This window comes from Pristiophorus japonicus, chromosome 19, assembly GCF_044704955.1.
Source record: "Pristiophorus japonicus isolate sPriJap1 chromosome 19, sPriJap1.hap1, whole genome shotgun sequence".
Classification (NCBI taxonomy): Eukaryota; Metazoa; Chordata; class Chondrichthyes; family Pristiophoridae; genus Pristiophorus; species Pristiophorus japonicus.
The window spans coordinates 47331903-47344051 of NC_091995.1; the positions used below are offsets into that span (position 1 = coordinate 47331903).

A 12149-nucleotide genomic window follows, 5' to 3' on the forward strand; every position below is an offset into this window, starting at 1 on the left:
CGTGACAGATTAGGAAAAGGGTAGGTGCAACGAGACCTGGGTGTCATGGTACATCAGTCATTGAAAGTTGGCATGCAGGTACAGCAGGCGGTGCAGAAGGCAAATGGCATGTTTGACTTCATAGCGAGAGGATTTGAGTATAGGAGCAAGGAGGTCTTACTGCAGTTGTACAGAGTCTTGCTGAGGCCAAACCTTGAATATTGTGCACAGTTTTGGTCTCCTAATCTGAGGAAGGACATTCTAGCTATTGAGGGAGTGCAGCAAAGATTCACCAGACTGATTTCCGGGATGGCAGGACTGACATATGAAGAAAGACTGGATCGACTAGGCTTCTATTCACTGGAAGTTTGAAGAATGACAGGAGATCTCATTGAAGCATATACAATTCTGATGGGAATGGACAGGTCCTTTGCAGGAAGAATATTCCCAATGTTGTGGAAGTCCAGAACCAGGGATCACAGTCTAAGGATAAGCCATATAGGACCACGATGAGGAGAAACTTTTTCAGCCAGAGAATTGTGAAGCTATGGAATTCTCTACCACAGAAAGTTGTTGAGTCTAGTTCATTGGATATATTCAAAAGGGAGTTAGCTGTGGCCCTTATGGCCAAATGGATCAGTGGGTATGGAGAGAAGGTAGGAGTGGGGTACTGAAGTTGCGTGATCAGCCATGGTCATATTGAATGGTCGTGCAGGCTCGTCGGGCCAAATGGCCTGCTCCTGCACCTATTTTCTATGTTTCTATGAGGTTACAGATTGCCGTGGAATACAATGCTGCTGTTGAAGGCCCACAATGCCCAGTTTTTAGAAGTTTGATCATTTCTGGATCTATCACAATGATGTTGGTATTGCCACACAACACAACAGAGGTTGCCCCCAGTGTGAAGATGGAGCTTTGTCTCCACAAGGACTGTGCGGTGGTCACTCCTACCAATACTCTCATGAAAAAATGCATCTGCGACATGTAGATTGGTGAAGACAACATTAAGAAGGATTTTCCCTCATGTTGGTACAGTCACCACATGCCGCAAGCCCAGTCTGCCAGCAAGTACATTCAGTACTCGGCTAGCTCTGTTAGTAGTGATGCTACCGAGCCACTCTTGGTGATGGACATTGAAGTTCCCCATCCAAAGTAAATAATGTGCACTTGCTACCCTCAGTGCTTCTTCCAAGTAGTGTTTAACATGAAGTATTAATTCTTCAGCTGATGGAGGGCAGGAGGTAGTAATCAGCAGGTCGGTTCCTTATCCATGCTTGACCTGAAACCTTGTGACCTCATGGGAATCTCCTTACCAAAAGAAGGATATACTTGTCATTGAGGGATTGCAGCGAAGAATCACCAGAATAATTCCTGCGATGGCAGATTATCATGTGAAGAGAGATTGCGTTAACTAGGCCTATATATTTTAGAGTTTAGAAGAATGAGAGATACTCTCATTGACAAATACAACGTTCTTACATGGCTTGACTGGGTAGACACAGGGAGGATGTTTCCTCTGGCTGGACTGTCTAGAACCAGGGGTCATAGTCTCATAATAAGGGACCGGCTATTTAGGACTGAGATGAGGAGAAATTACTTCACTCAGAAGATGGTGAATCTTTGGAATTCTCTACCCCAGAGGGCTGTAGTGGCTCAGTCTTTGAATATTTTCAAGACAGAGATCGATACATGTTTGCATATTAAGGGAATCAAGGGATATGGCGATAGTGCAGGAAAGTGGAGTTGAGGTAGAAGATCAGCCATGATCTTATTGAATGGAGCAGGCTCGAATGGCGAAATTGCCTACTTCTGATCCTAATTCTTATGTTGGAATGTTCTGCTGAGTTAATGTTGAGTACTGCAAGGGCCACTCCGAACAAGTTGTATGCCACTGTGTCACCACCTATGTTATGTCTATCCTGCTGGTGCGACAGGACATCACCAGGATATGGTGGCTTGCCATTCCATTTCAGAGAACAGCTAAGCATCAACCACATTGCTGTGCGTCTGCAGCCAGATATCGGCCAGATCAGGTAAGGTGGGCAGATTGCCTTCCCTAAAGACATTCGTATACCAGATTGATTTTAACAACAATAAGATAGTTAGTCGCAAAGTCTCTTCATCCCTCCAGAAATCCAACATTTCCACATCTATGTGGGGTTGCTCAGTTGTATACCACTGACTATATCACTTTCTGGTTGTATCTGAATGCTCTTAGATCTCACCTGTAGTATTGAAGTCCTGAATATTAATTATATATAGCATAACTTAAAGAAGATAGAGAACATTTTTGATGTAATTAAGATCTAGAGAAAAGTAATAATCACAATTGTGCCTATTTATTCCATCAATTGCCTCGCACCAATCCTCAGGTTCAGGAATCTTATACCATTGTTCCAGGAGTGGAGATGCCGATTTTCTTTGTTTGGAACATATAATGACAATCATATTTTTGACTACTTATTTTTGCAACTGACAATACCATTGCAAAGTATCCCTGATTAGTAGCAGTGCATGAAACTCGCTCTAATCTGTTTGTTCAAATGACTGTAACTAATGCCAGGCATTGTGTAATGTTCATGTGTCACTTGAGGTTTCTCTCAGGTACAAATAAGACCTGAGTTTGAAAGCAGGAGTCTGCGTGTTTGCAACACTAACTGGCAACTTCGCTTCTTTCAGAAAATGGAAAAGCCGGTAATCATACAGATAGCAAACATTTACTATCCTATTCTTGCAACAGTTGGTCTTCCTGGTAAGCCGCTTATAATGAGTTAGCACTCATCTTTAACAGTGCTTCACTGTGTAATGATATTTTCTGTGTGTTACATGTTTTCTTTGCGGAGACTGATTACCAGCATCAAAGAAGTAAATCAAGTGGCTCCAAGTTTCTGTCATATTGTTAATGTAACAGTCTGAGAAGAATCACAATTTAATCTGACTATTTAATTTCAGTAACTTAGTGGGAATGTTTCAGGCTTGATAGACAGTCCTACATTTTTGCTTCTGGGACAAGTATTAGTATCGGATCGAGTAGCCAAACCAACAAATCTTAAAGGCATTTCTGGAGGCTGATCGAGAAAAGACAAAAGACATTTTCTGATGCATATTTGTGAACCCAGGAGAAACTGATGATATCCTTCCGTGCCCCACAAAAACACTCTGGCGCATTGCTGGGATAGTATCACGCCCATTGGCAGATTAGCATCGGAGCCGAATGGTTCCCCGCACTTCCTACTCGGGAGCTGCTCCTGGCTTCCGTCTGGTGCTTGCAGCTGGCCAGCAGCGTGTAAACAAGGCTGGAAGCCGAACCTCAGGCGAAAAAATTGCTTTTCCTCAGCTGCACGAGATGGGCTCGGAGGGAATGGACCGTTCATTTTACACCCGGTATGATGTTGGTTTCCGCCGAAAAATCAGGCGCATTGTGAAGCAAACTGCCTGTTCGCTCTGAGCTTATTTTGAGCAACCGGCGATGAACAATTTTACCACTTACATATGGCATGCCTTGCATCCAAAACCCTCATATGATGAAACTCGAAGTTGTTGGTGTATTTACAATGCATCTATAGACTAATGATACCTAAAGGGTTGACAGTGGATAGGCAATGGCAAATATTTAAAGATCACATGGATGAACTTCAGCAATTGTACATCCCTGTCTGGAGCAAAAAATAAAACGGGGAAGGTGGCTCAACGTGGCTAACAAGTGAAATTAAGGATAGTGTTAAATCTAAGGAAGAGGCATATCAATTGGCCAGAAAAAGCAGCAAACCTGAGGACTGGGAGAAATTTAGAATTCAGCAGAGGAGGACAAATAGTTTAATTAAGAAGGTGGAAATAGAGTACGAGAAGAAGCTTGCCGGGAACATAAAAACTGACTGCAAACGCTTCTATAGATATGTGAAGAGAGAAAGATTAGTGGAGACAAACGTAGGTTCCTTGCAGTCGGATTCAAGTGAATTTATAATGGGGAACAAAGAAATGGCAGACCAATTGAACAAATATTTTGGTTCTGTCTTCAAGAAGGAAGACACAAATAACTTTCTGGAAGTACTGGGGACCGAGGATCTAGTGAGAAGGAGGACCTGAAGGATATCTATATTAAGCATGACATTGTCTTAGGGAAATTGATGGGATTGAAGGCCGATAAATCCCCGGGGCCTGATAGTCTGCATCCTAGAGTACTTAAGGAAGTGGCCCTAGAAATAGTGGATGCATTGGTAATCATTTTGCAACAGTCTATCGACTCGGGATCAGTTCCTATGAACTGGTGGGTAGCTAATGTAACACCACTTTTTAAAAAGGGAGGGAGAGAGAAAGCGGGTAATTATAGACCGGTTAACCTGACATCAGTGGTGGGGAAAATGTTGGAATCAATTACAAAGGATGAAATAGCAATGCATTTGAAAAGTAGTGACAGGATCGGTCCAAGTCAGCATGGATTTATGAAACCGAAATCATGCTTGACAAATCTTCTGAAATTTCTTGAGGATGCAACTGGCAGAGTGGACAAGGGAGAACCAGTGGATGTGGTGTATTTGGACTTTGAAAAGGCTTTTGACAAGGTCCCACACAAGAGATTGGTGTGCAAAATCAAAGCACATGGTATTGGGGGTAATATACTGATGTGGATAGAGAACTGGTTGGCAGACAGAAAGCAGAGAGTCAGGATAAATGTGTCCTTTTCAGAATGGCAGGCAGTGACTAGTGGAGTGCCTCAGGGCTGGGACCCCGGCTCTTTACAATATACATCAATGATTTGGAGGAAATAATTGAGTGTAATATCTCCAATTTTGCAGATGACACTCAACTAGGTGACCGTGTGAACTGTGAGGGGGATGCTAAGAGGCTGCAGGGTGAATTAGACAGGTTAGGTGAATAGGCAAATGCATGACAGATGCAGTTTAATGTGGATAAATGTGAGGTTATCCACTTTGGGGGCAAAAACGCGAAGACAGAATATTATCTGAATGGCGGTAGATTAGGAAAGGGGAGGTGCAACGAGACCTGGGGGTCATGGTTCATTAGTCATTGAAAGTTGGCATACAGGTACAGCAGGCTGTAAAGAAGGCAAATGGTATGTTGGCCTTCATAGCTAGGGGATTTGAGTATAGGAGCAGGGAGGTCTTACTGCAGTTGTACAGGGCCTTGGTGAGGCCTCACCTGGAATATTGTGTTCAGTTTTGGTCTCCTAATCTGAGGAAGGATGGTCTTGCTATTGAGGGAGTGCAGCGAAGGTTCACCAGACTGATTCCCGGGATGGCTTGACTGACATATGAGGAGAGACTGGACCAATTGGGCCTTTATACATTGGAGTTTAGAAGGATGAGAGGGGATCTCATAGAAACATACAGGATTCTGACAGGACAGGACAGGTTAGATCTGGGTAGATTGTTCCTGATGTTGGGGAAGTCCAGAACCAGGGGACACAGTCTTAGGGTAAGGGGTAGGCCATTTAGGACTAAGATGAGGAGAAACATCTTCACTCAGAGAGTTGTTAACCTGTGGAATTTCCTGCTGCAGAGAGTTGTTGATGCCAGTTCATTGGATATATTCAAGAGAGAGTTAGATATAGCCTTTATGGCTCAGGGGATCAAGGGGTATGGAGAGAAAGCAGGAAAGGGGTACTGAGGGAATGATCAGCCATGATCTTATCGAATGGTGGTTCAGGCTCGAAGGGCCGAATGGCCTACTCCTGCACCTATTTTCTATGTTTCGATGTATGGTTACATTTTTGTCTTCAACACCTCGTCATTTTGCCTCACATTTGTGGAGCGCGAAGTGGTGCCGGGGAATTCAATCGAAATGTAATTTTTATAAAATAGGCCACCAAATTGCTAACGCCAGTTTTAGACCACTCTCAGAGGCCAAGTTCCTGTCTACGGCCACTAATTCTCCGAGTTGGGAAAGTAGCAATGAGCTTTTGTCACTGCTACTGGCCATGGAAAACCGTGGGCGCAGTGGCCACTATATGTTTGTGCCAGGCCTGGTCATTGATCATTTGCGACTATTCGGTAATGGAGCTGATAAAGCAACTTGAGGCGCTTGATTCAGAAACTGTACGATATATTATCTTGCTTTAAGCTAGAGTCAGTTCGAGTGCTGAGGCTGCAAAGCAAAATGGGATAAGTGCGAGCAAAGCGCGTCCAGCTGCTGCTGCATTGTTGTAATTCTAAATGCATGTGATTTCTCCGGTAACCGTGGGATAGATTTGAGTCTTTACATCCGGGGTGTTCTGCAACACCGGGGCAAAGCACAAAGCCAAATCATCCGCGGGGGATCTGTTACCCTCAAAAAAACAGATTGTCTTCCATTATTTTCAATGGAAGAAATTCGGGAGGGTTCGGATAGCACCTGCGATCACAGCTGACACATTTTCCTTTCTACATACAGGGGTACAACAGCGCTATCGTAGCTGCCTCTCACTCATTGTCTGATCTTCAGTTCCATTGACTTCAATAAAATTGACTATCACGTGAGGCATATAACATGCGGCCGATGCATTACCTTCTGTTCAGCGCCATTGCCCAAAATGAATTGTTAACCCACAGATCGGCTGATGTTTAATGCCAGGCAATAAAGACTACAATCAGTCCCAAGTTTCCTATGCATGTTCGAAGTAGAGTGACTCCAATAGAATTTCCAGTCGCCTGCTCCCGAAATCCCACCACAACGTCGACAAAAGATCTTTGCAATCCGGGAAGAACAATGTAAAGGGTTGAGTTTGCCACAGGAGATCTGCCGATCCATCCCCAATACTTGTATTCAATAGTGTAGTTGCAGACACAGCACCACTGACGCAAGGGTCATTTGTACCTTCAACAATGCGATGAAAGTCAGGCAGGGTTTAGAATGGGCAGGTAGCCAGTTCTTCATATTATTGGGTAAAGGTGAAAAGTTCCCTCTTTGCTGCTGGTCCTTTCTTCCCGTTTGATAGCCCAAGAAATAAATAATTCAACGCAATACTAAACCTTTATCCATCTGTTGGTAGATTATTTTCCAGTTTGTTACTTATGAAAACTGGAGGAAAGTTTCATACATCAAGCGCAAAACAGGGAATAGATCTATTGTGAGATAATAACTAGATAGGTTGTCCGTATAGTCATGGGGATTTCCAAATCTTTGGGCCCTAGTTTCCACATGATTTGCGCCTGATTTTTAGGAGCAACTGGTGGAGAACGGACTATCTTAGAAATCGCAATTCTCCACATTTTTTTTCTGCAGTTCTAGTGAGGTAGAACAGTTCTACTTTGGAACAGAATTTTTTCTTCAAAAGGGGGCGTGTCCGGCCACTGACGTCTGATTTCAAAGTTTCCACAGTGAAAACGTACTCCAAACTAAAGTAGAATGGAGCAAGTGAAGATTTTTGTAGAACTGAAAAAACCTGTTCTACACATTAAAAAATCAGGCGCAGGTTACAAATTAGGCGTCCAGAACGAGGTGGGGGTGGAGTGAGGGGGGGAGGGGGGGGAAGGGAAGTCATTAAGTTCTACAATCAATCCTTATTTGTACTTCTACAAATATTATACAAATAAATCCAACCTGAATAAACATTTATAAGCAAAGAAAAGATTAAATAAACCATCTTCCTACCTGTGTGAAAGTGCTTCAGCCATCGTTCGTTGCCGCGGAGGGGTGGGGAAGGAAACCACCATTTGCCACCGCGGAGGGGAGGGAGGGGAAGGAGACAGCGGTTTGTTGCCGCGGAGGGGAGGGAGGGGAAGGAGACAGCGGTTTGTTGCCGTGGAGGGGAGGGAGGGGAAGAAGACAGCGGTTTGTTGCCGTGGAGGGGAGGGAGGGGAAGGAAACCACCATTTGCCACCGCGGAGGGGAGGGAGGGGAAGGAGACAGCGGTTTGTTGCCTCGGAGGGGAGGGAGGGGAAGGAGACAGCGGTTTGTTGCCGTGGAGGGGAGGGAGGGGAAGAAGACAGCGGTTTGTTGCCGTGGAGGGGAGGGAGGGGAAGGAGACAGCGGTTTGTTGCCGCGGAGGGGAGAGAGGGGAAGGAGACAGCGGTTTGTTGCCGTGGAGGGGAGGGAGGGGAAGAAGACAGCGGTTTGTTGCCGCCGTGGAGGGGAGGGAGGGGGAGGAAACCACCGTTTGTTGCCGTGGAGGGTGGGGAGGGGAAGGAGACAGTGAGAAGGCTGCAAGAAGCCTCAGTGCTGATGTGCTGATGGCAATGTGCTTTTATTGAAAAATTTTCAAAAATAAAACAGCTACAAAGAACTACAAAAATGGCCGAGTGCCAATGTTTTCTTTCACACTGAGCATGCGCGAACGCTCCAACGCGCACGCGCAGCGTTTCCGGCAGGAAAAAACTAAATTAAATAGTGCCCGCCCCCTCCCACTTACAAAATCGGCGCGAGTGTAGGCTCCGCCCCCGTGGGCGCCGCGCCAAACAGACAAGGAGCTGCAAAGCGCTCGAGAATAGCGCGTTTTTTTTCTGCCGCCGTTTTAGGCGCGAAAAACGGGCGCCTAGCTCGGAGGGGTGCCCGTTTTTTATCCTGTGGAAACTTGGGCCCAATGTTTCTACAATCTGCAGTATCAACACTTTAAATTTCCACTCCTGGCAGTGATTTGGATCTGAGACAAGAGCTGCTGGTTTTTACATTTTTCGGCTAAGGCTGGACATCAAAGAACAGATTTTATGTCGAAAATAGGGACAATATTTACACTTTGATTAAAATACAAAGCTCGAAATATATCTGGGAGAAATGCTTAGAAATTATTTAAGGAGAAGCAGCACCTATCTGTGGGTAAAAATTCTTGGGCAGAATGTACGGGCTGCCTGTTATACGCCACTCCCGAGATTCAGCTCCATTGTTCTACGAAACTGGGACATCGAGCGGGCAGATAACGGGCGGCCTGTGCATTCGCCCGGAAATCCTGTGCTTACTTGCACAGCATAGTCATGATTTCCTGAGCCCTGCTTGATATCAATAGCTATTGTATATTATTAATAAACTAAATTTCGAATTGGCCTTAAATGTTTGCATCTGAAGCGAACCAGTGTCCACGTTTCTACTAGTAACTGATATATCATAAAATTCCCTGCGTCCATGCTCAGGCCCCATGTATCTCCCATCATTTCACTGCCGACTTTGCTGTAAGCGATTCGGGCGGTACATAGTTCCGGCACAAACCATGATGAAATGTCATCCATGTGCACATAAAGCGGACACTGAGAAATCTTTATTCGCTGGTTATTTGCTGAAGAAAAAAATGTGATGGACACCTGGTAGGAATGTGTACGTACTTCCAGAAGACTGAATGATAGAATATTGGAGTCAGAATGGTGCCATCACACTGAAACATACATTGCCTGATTATTGAGGATATTTGCAATCATTGTCATCATAGGCAGTCCCTCGAAATCGAGGAAGACTTGCTTCCACTGTAAAAGTGAGTTCTTAGGTGGCTGAACAGTCAAATAGGGAAATTGCAGTTTCTGTCACAGGTAAGACAGACAGTGATTGGAGGAAAGGGTGGGTGGGACTGGTTTGCTGCACGCTCCTTCCACTGCCTGCGCTTGTTTTCTGAATGCTCTCAGCGACGAGACTCGAGGTACTCAGCACCCTCCTGGATGCTCTCCCTCCACTTAGGGCGATGAGGAGATACTGGGGTACATTTTCACCTGAAGTTTGGCTTAAAACTGGCGAAAGGATTTTGTCTGCTCGCTATTATCTGTTAGTGAATCTGCAACGCCGGTTTACATTAGGAAGGACAAATGGAAAGCTACCCCATGATGTGTAAGCAGGGACAGGGGTAACCAAATCAGCCACACGTTGTGCACCTATCCGGACATTCCTTTCTGTAGTAGTGAATGGAAATGAAAACCGGGCGGATTCCATAAGAAAAGCCCAGTTTTGGTCCGGTGGAAAGTTAAAAATCCAAGCATATTTTTCTGCAGTGTTTTTCTCTTCTGAAGTAACTCAGAATAAGTTAACGACCTGTATCCATAAGTATAGATATCTTTTCAGGATTACTAGGATCTTCTGATAGATTAGGAGAAATTAAAAGGGACAAATTTGAGTGATAAGAAAACTTCCCATGAATTTCATATAAAGAAATCTCGACTGTTTATCCTCTCACATTAAGGGGTTTTAGTAATTTAATTTCCTCTTTTTTGCAGCTAATTTGGTAACAATCGTCATTCTCTCCCGTGGAAAGTGTGGTCTCTCCAAATGCATCACCAGTTACCTGGTGGCCATGGCAGCGGCTGATCTAATGGTCCTGATATTTGATGTAATTCTCGATGAGATTAACTATGCTTATTTCCCATATTCATTCCTGAACTACACTCCGATTTGTAGTCTCAATCTTGCCCTGTGTTATTCTTTCATTGATTGCTCTGTCTGGCTAACGGTGGTTTTCACCTTTGATCGATTTATCGCTATTTGTTACCAAACTTTGCGAACAAAATATTGCACTGAAAAAACTGCAGCTGTGGCGATAGCAGTCGTGTGTTTCTTAAGCGTTTTAGAAAATGTTCCAGTTTACTTTGTATTTGAACCTCGGAAAATAATAGGCAACATACCATGGTCCTGCTATGTAAAATCAAGCTGCTACACCTCACCCATATGGATAGCATTCTTGTGGTTCGAATCCATTCTAACACCATTTGCCCCATTTTTCCTGATCGTGCTGCTCAATGCCCTGACCATCAGGCACATTGTACTGGTCAATAGAGTGAGGAGCGGTCTCCGAGCAAACAACAGTGGTGAGAATCGCACTGATCCAGAGATGGAGAACCGAAGGAAATCCATCATTTTACTGTTCGCTATATCTGGCAATTTTATACTATTATGGATGGTACACCTTACAGTTTTCATATGTGTGCAATTTACAGATACTCAATTTATGGAAGCAAATGCTAACAACTCTTTCACAATTGCGGAACAATCTGGGTATATGCTGCGGTGTTTGAGTGCTTGCACAAACACGTTTATTTATGCAGTGTCCCAGAGCAAGTTCAGAGAGGAATTGAAGATTGTGATTATGCATCCCCTGGCTCCCATTACTAATTTAATCAAACAAGTTAAATGATCCACAGAACTAAAATATAATTGCATCAATCGAAAGTGGGCAGCAGTTGTTCAATTGACATGTACACACAGGAATCTCTAAAGGAAATGGAAGCTGCCATATGTTCCCATTGTTAGATGTAATTTTGTAGAAGGTAAAAGATGCTTGAGGTATTATATTTTTTCCCGATAGTTTAAGATAGGTGATGTGGTATCGGAAAAAAACAAATACGAATTTTTCAGAACTGCATAGGGGGTTATGCTGATAGACGTAGATGAGGAAGTAGAGGTGGTGCGAATAAAGCATGAATGCTGGTATGTACTGGTGGAACCGAATGGCATATTTCTGTGCTGAATATTCTATGTACTTCAATGTAACCCCAGATTTCAGATCTCCAGTCAGCATTAAATACAAGTTAAAACTGAGATGTGCTGTTACAGTGGAAATTATTCCAGCTGCAGAAATGACGGTGAAGTCAAGAAAATGGGAGGTAAACTGACCCCTAGCTAGTGAGGCAATGTTAAATGTACTGACTCTGTCCTCTAAAAGTTGCCTTCATTTTTCCACAATTAGAGAGCTTATATCCGCCAACTACGTTGATTTTCAGTCTCTATGGATTCGCTTTACAACTAGGTTGTTCTCTTCACAAAACATAATTTCCCCCTTAATTTGTTTCGTAACAAAGGCACAAGCAAAAGCAAAGAAACATTGTGATGTTTGTTTTTGCTTAGTCTGTCACATTGTACAGTTACTGTCATCAATGGCATGTCATCAATGGAATTCTCAAAATGATGCATTTTGGTCAATCTATGTATAATTTATATTCCCCTTCCTATTGCAAGTCCTGCAAATTAAATCGGAAAGAAATGTCGTTTTATTAGAGAATCACAGCAAACATCCCATCAATCTTTTCCAACATGCACACTTAATGAGGGACCGCTATTTTTAATTTATAGAGAGAGAAACAGAGAAGATTTCCCAAAATAATCAAAGCATGCTGAGACGAATTGTAATGGCTGAAATGGCTGCCATACGTGGGATCAGCCAACTCAGTTCCAACTGGGGATGTAGCTTTCGGGAACAAGTTCGGAGAGGACGTTTGGAAAGTTTATGTAAATAGCATTCAAGTAGCAAAAAGTGCACAATCTCA

The 12149-nt window shown here is 43.7% G+C and overlaps 1 protein-coding gene across 1 annotated transcript; it reads left to right on the forward strand.

The window, feature by feature from the left end:
* The first annotated feature begins 1889 nt into the window (after nt 1-1889).
* Nucleotides 1890-11020, forward strand: LOC139230207 (probable G-protein coupled receptor 139). Its single transcript, XM_070862045.1, has 4 exons — nt 1890-2012; nt 2584-2731; nt 5841-5990; nt 10107-11020. Exons 1-4 carry the CDS (start codon nt 1890-1892, stop codon nt 11018-11020), a joined length of 1335 nt encoding a protein of 444 aa, XP_070718146.1.
* The last annotated feature ends 1129 nt before the right edge of the window (nt 11021-12149 follow it).

Excerpts from the sequence above, each read along its gene's own strand:
- LOC139230207 (XM_070862045.1), top strand. The coding sequence starts at position 1,890 with ATGTCTATCCTGCTGGTGCGACAGGACATCACCAGGATATGGTGGCTT. Across the intron at positions 2,732-5,840 it reads TGCAACAGTTGGTCTTCCTG|AGGCCAAGTTCCTGTCTACG; the intron begins GTAAGCCGCTTA and ends GACCACTCTCAG. Across the intron at positions 5,991-10,106 it reads TGATCATTTGCGACTATTCG|CTAATTTGGTAACAATCGTC; the intron begins GTAATGGAGCTG and ends TCTTTTTTGCAG.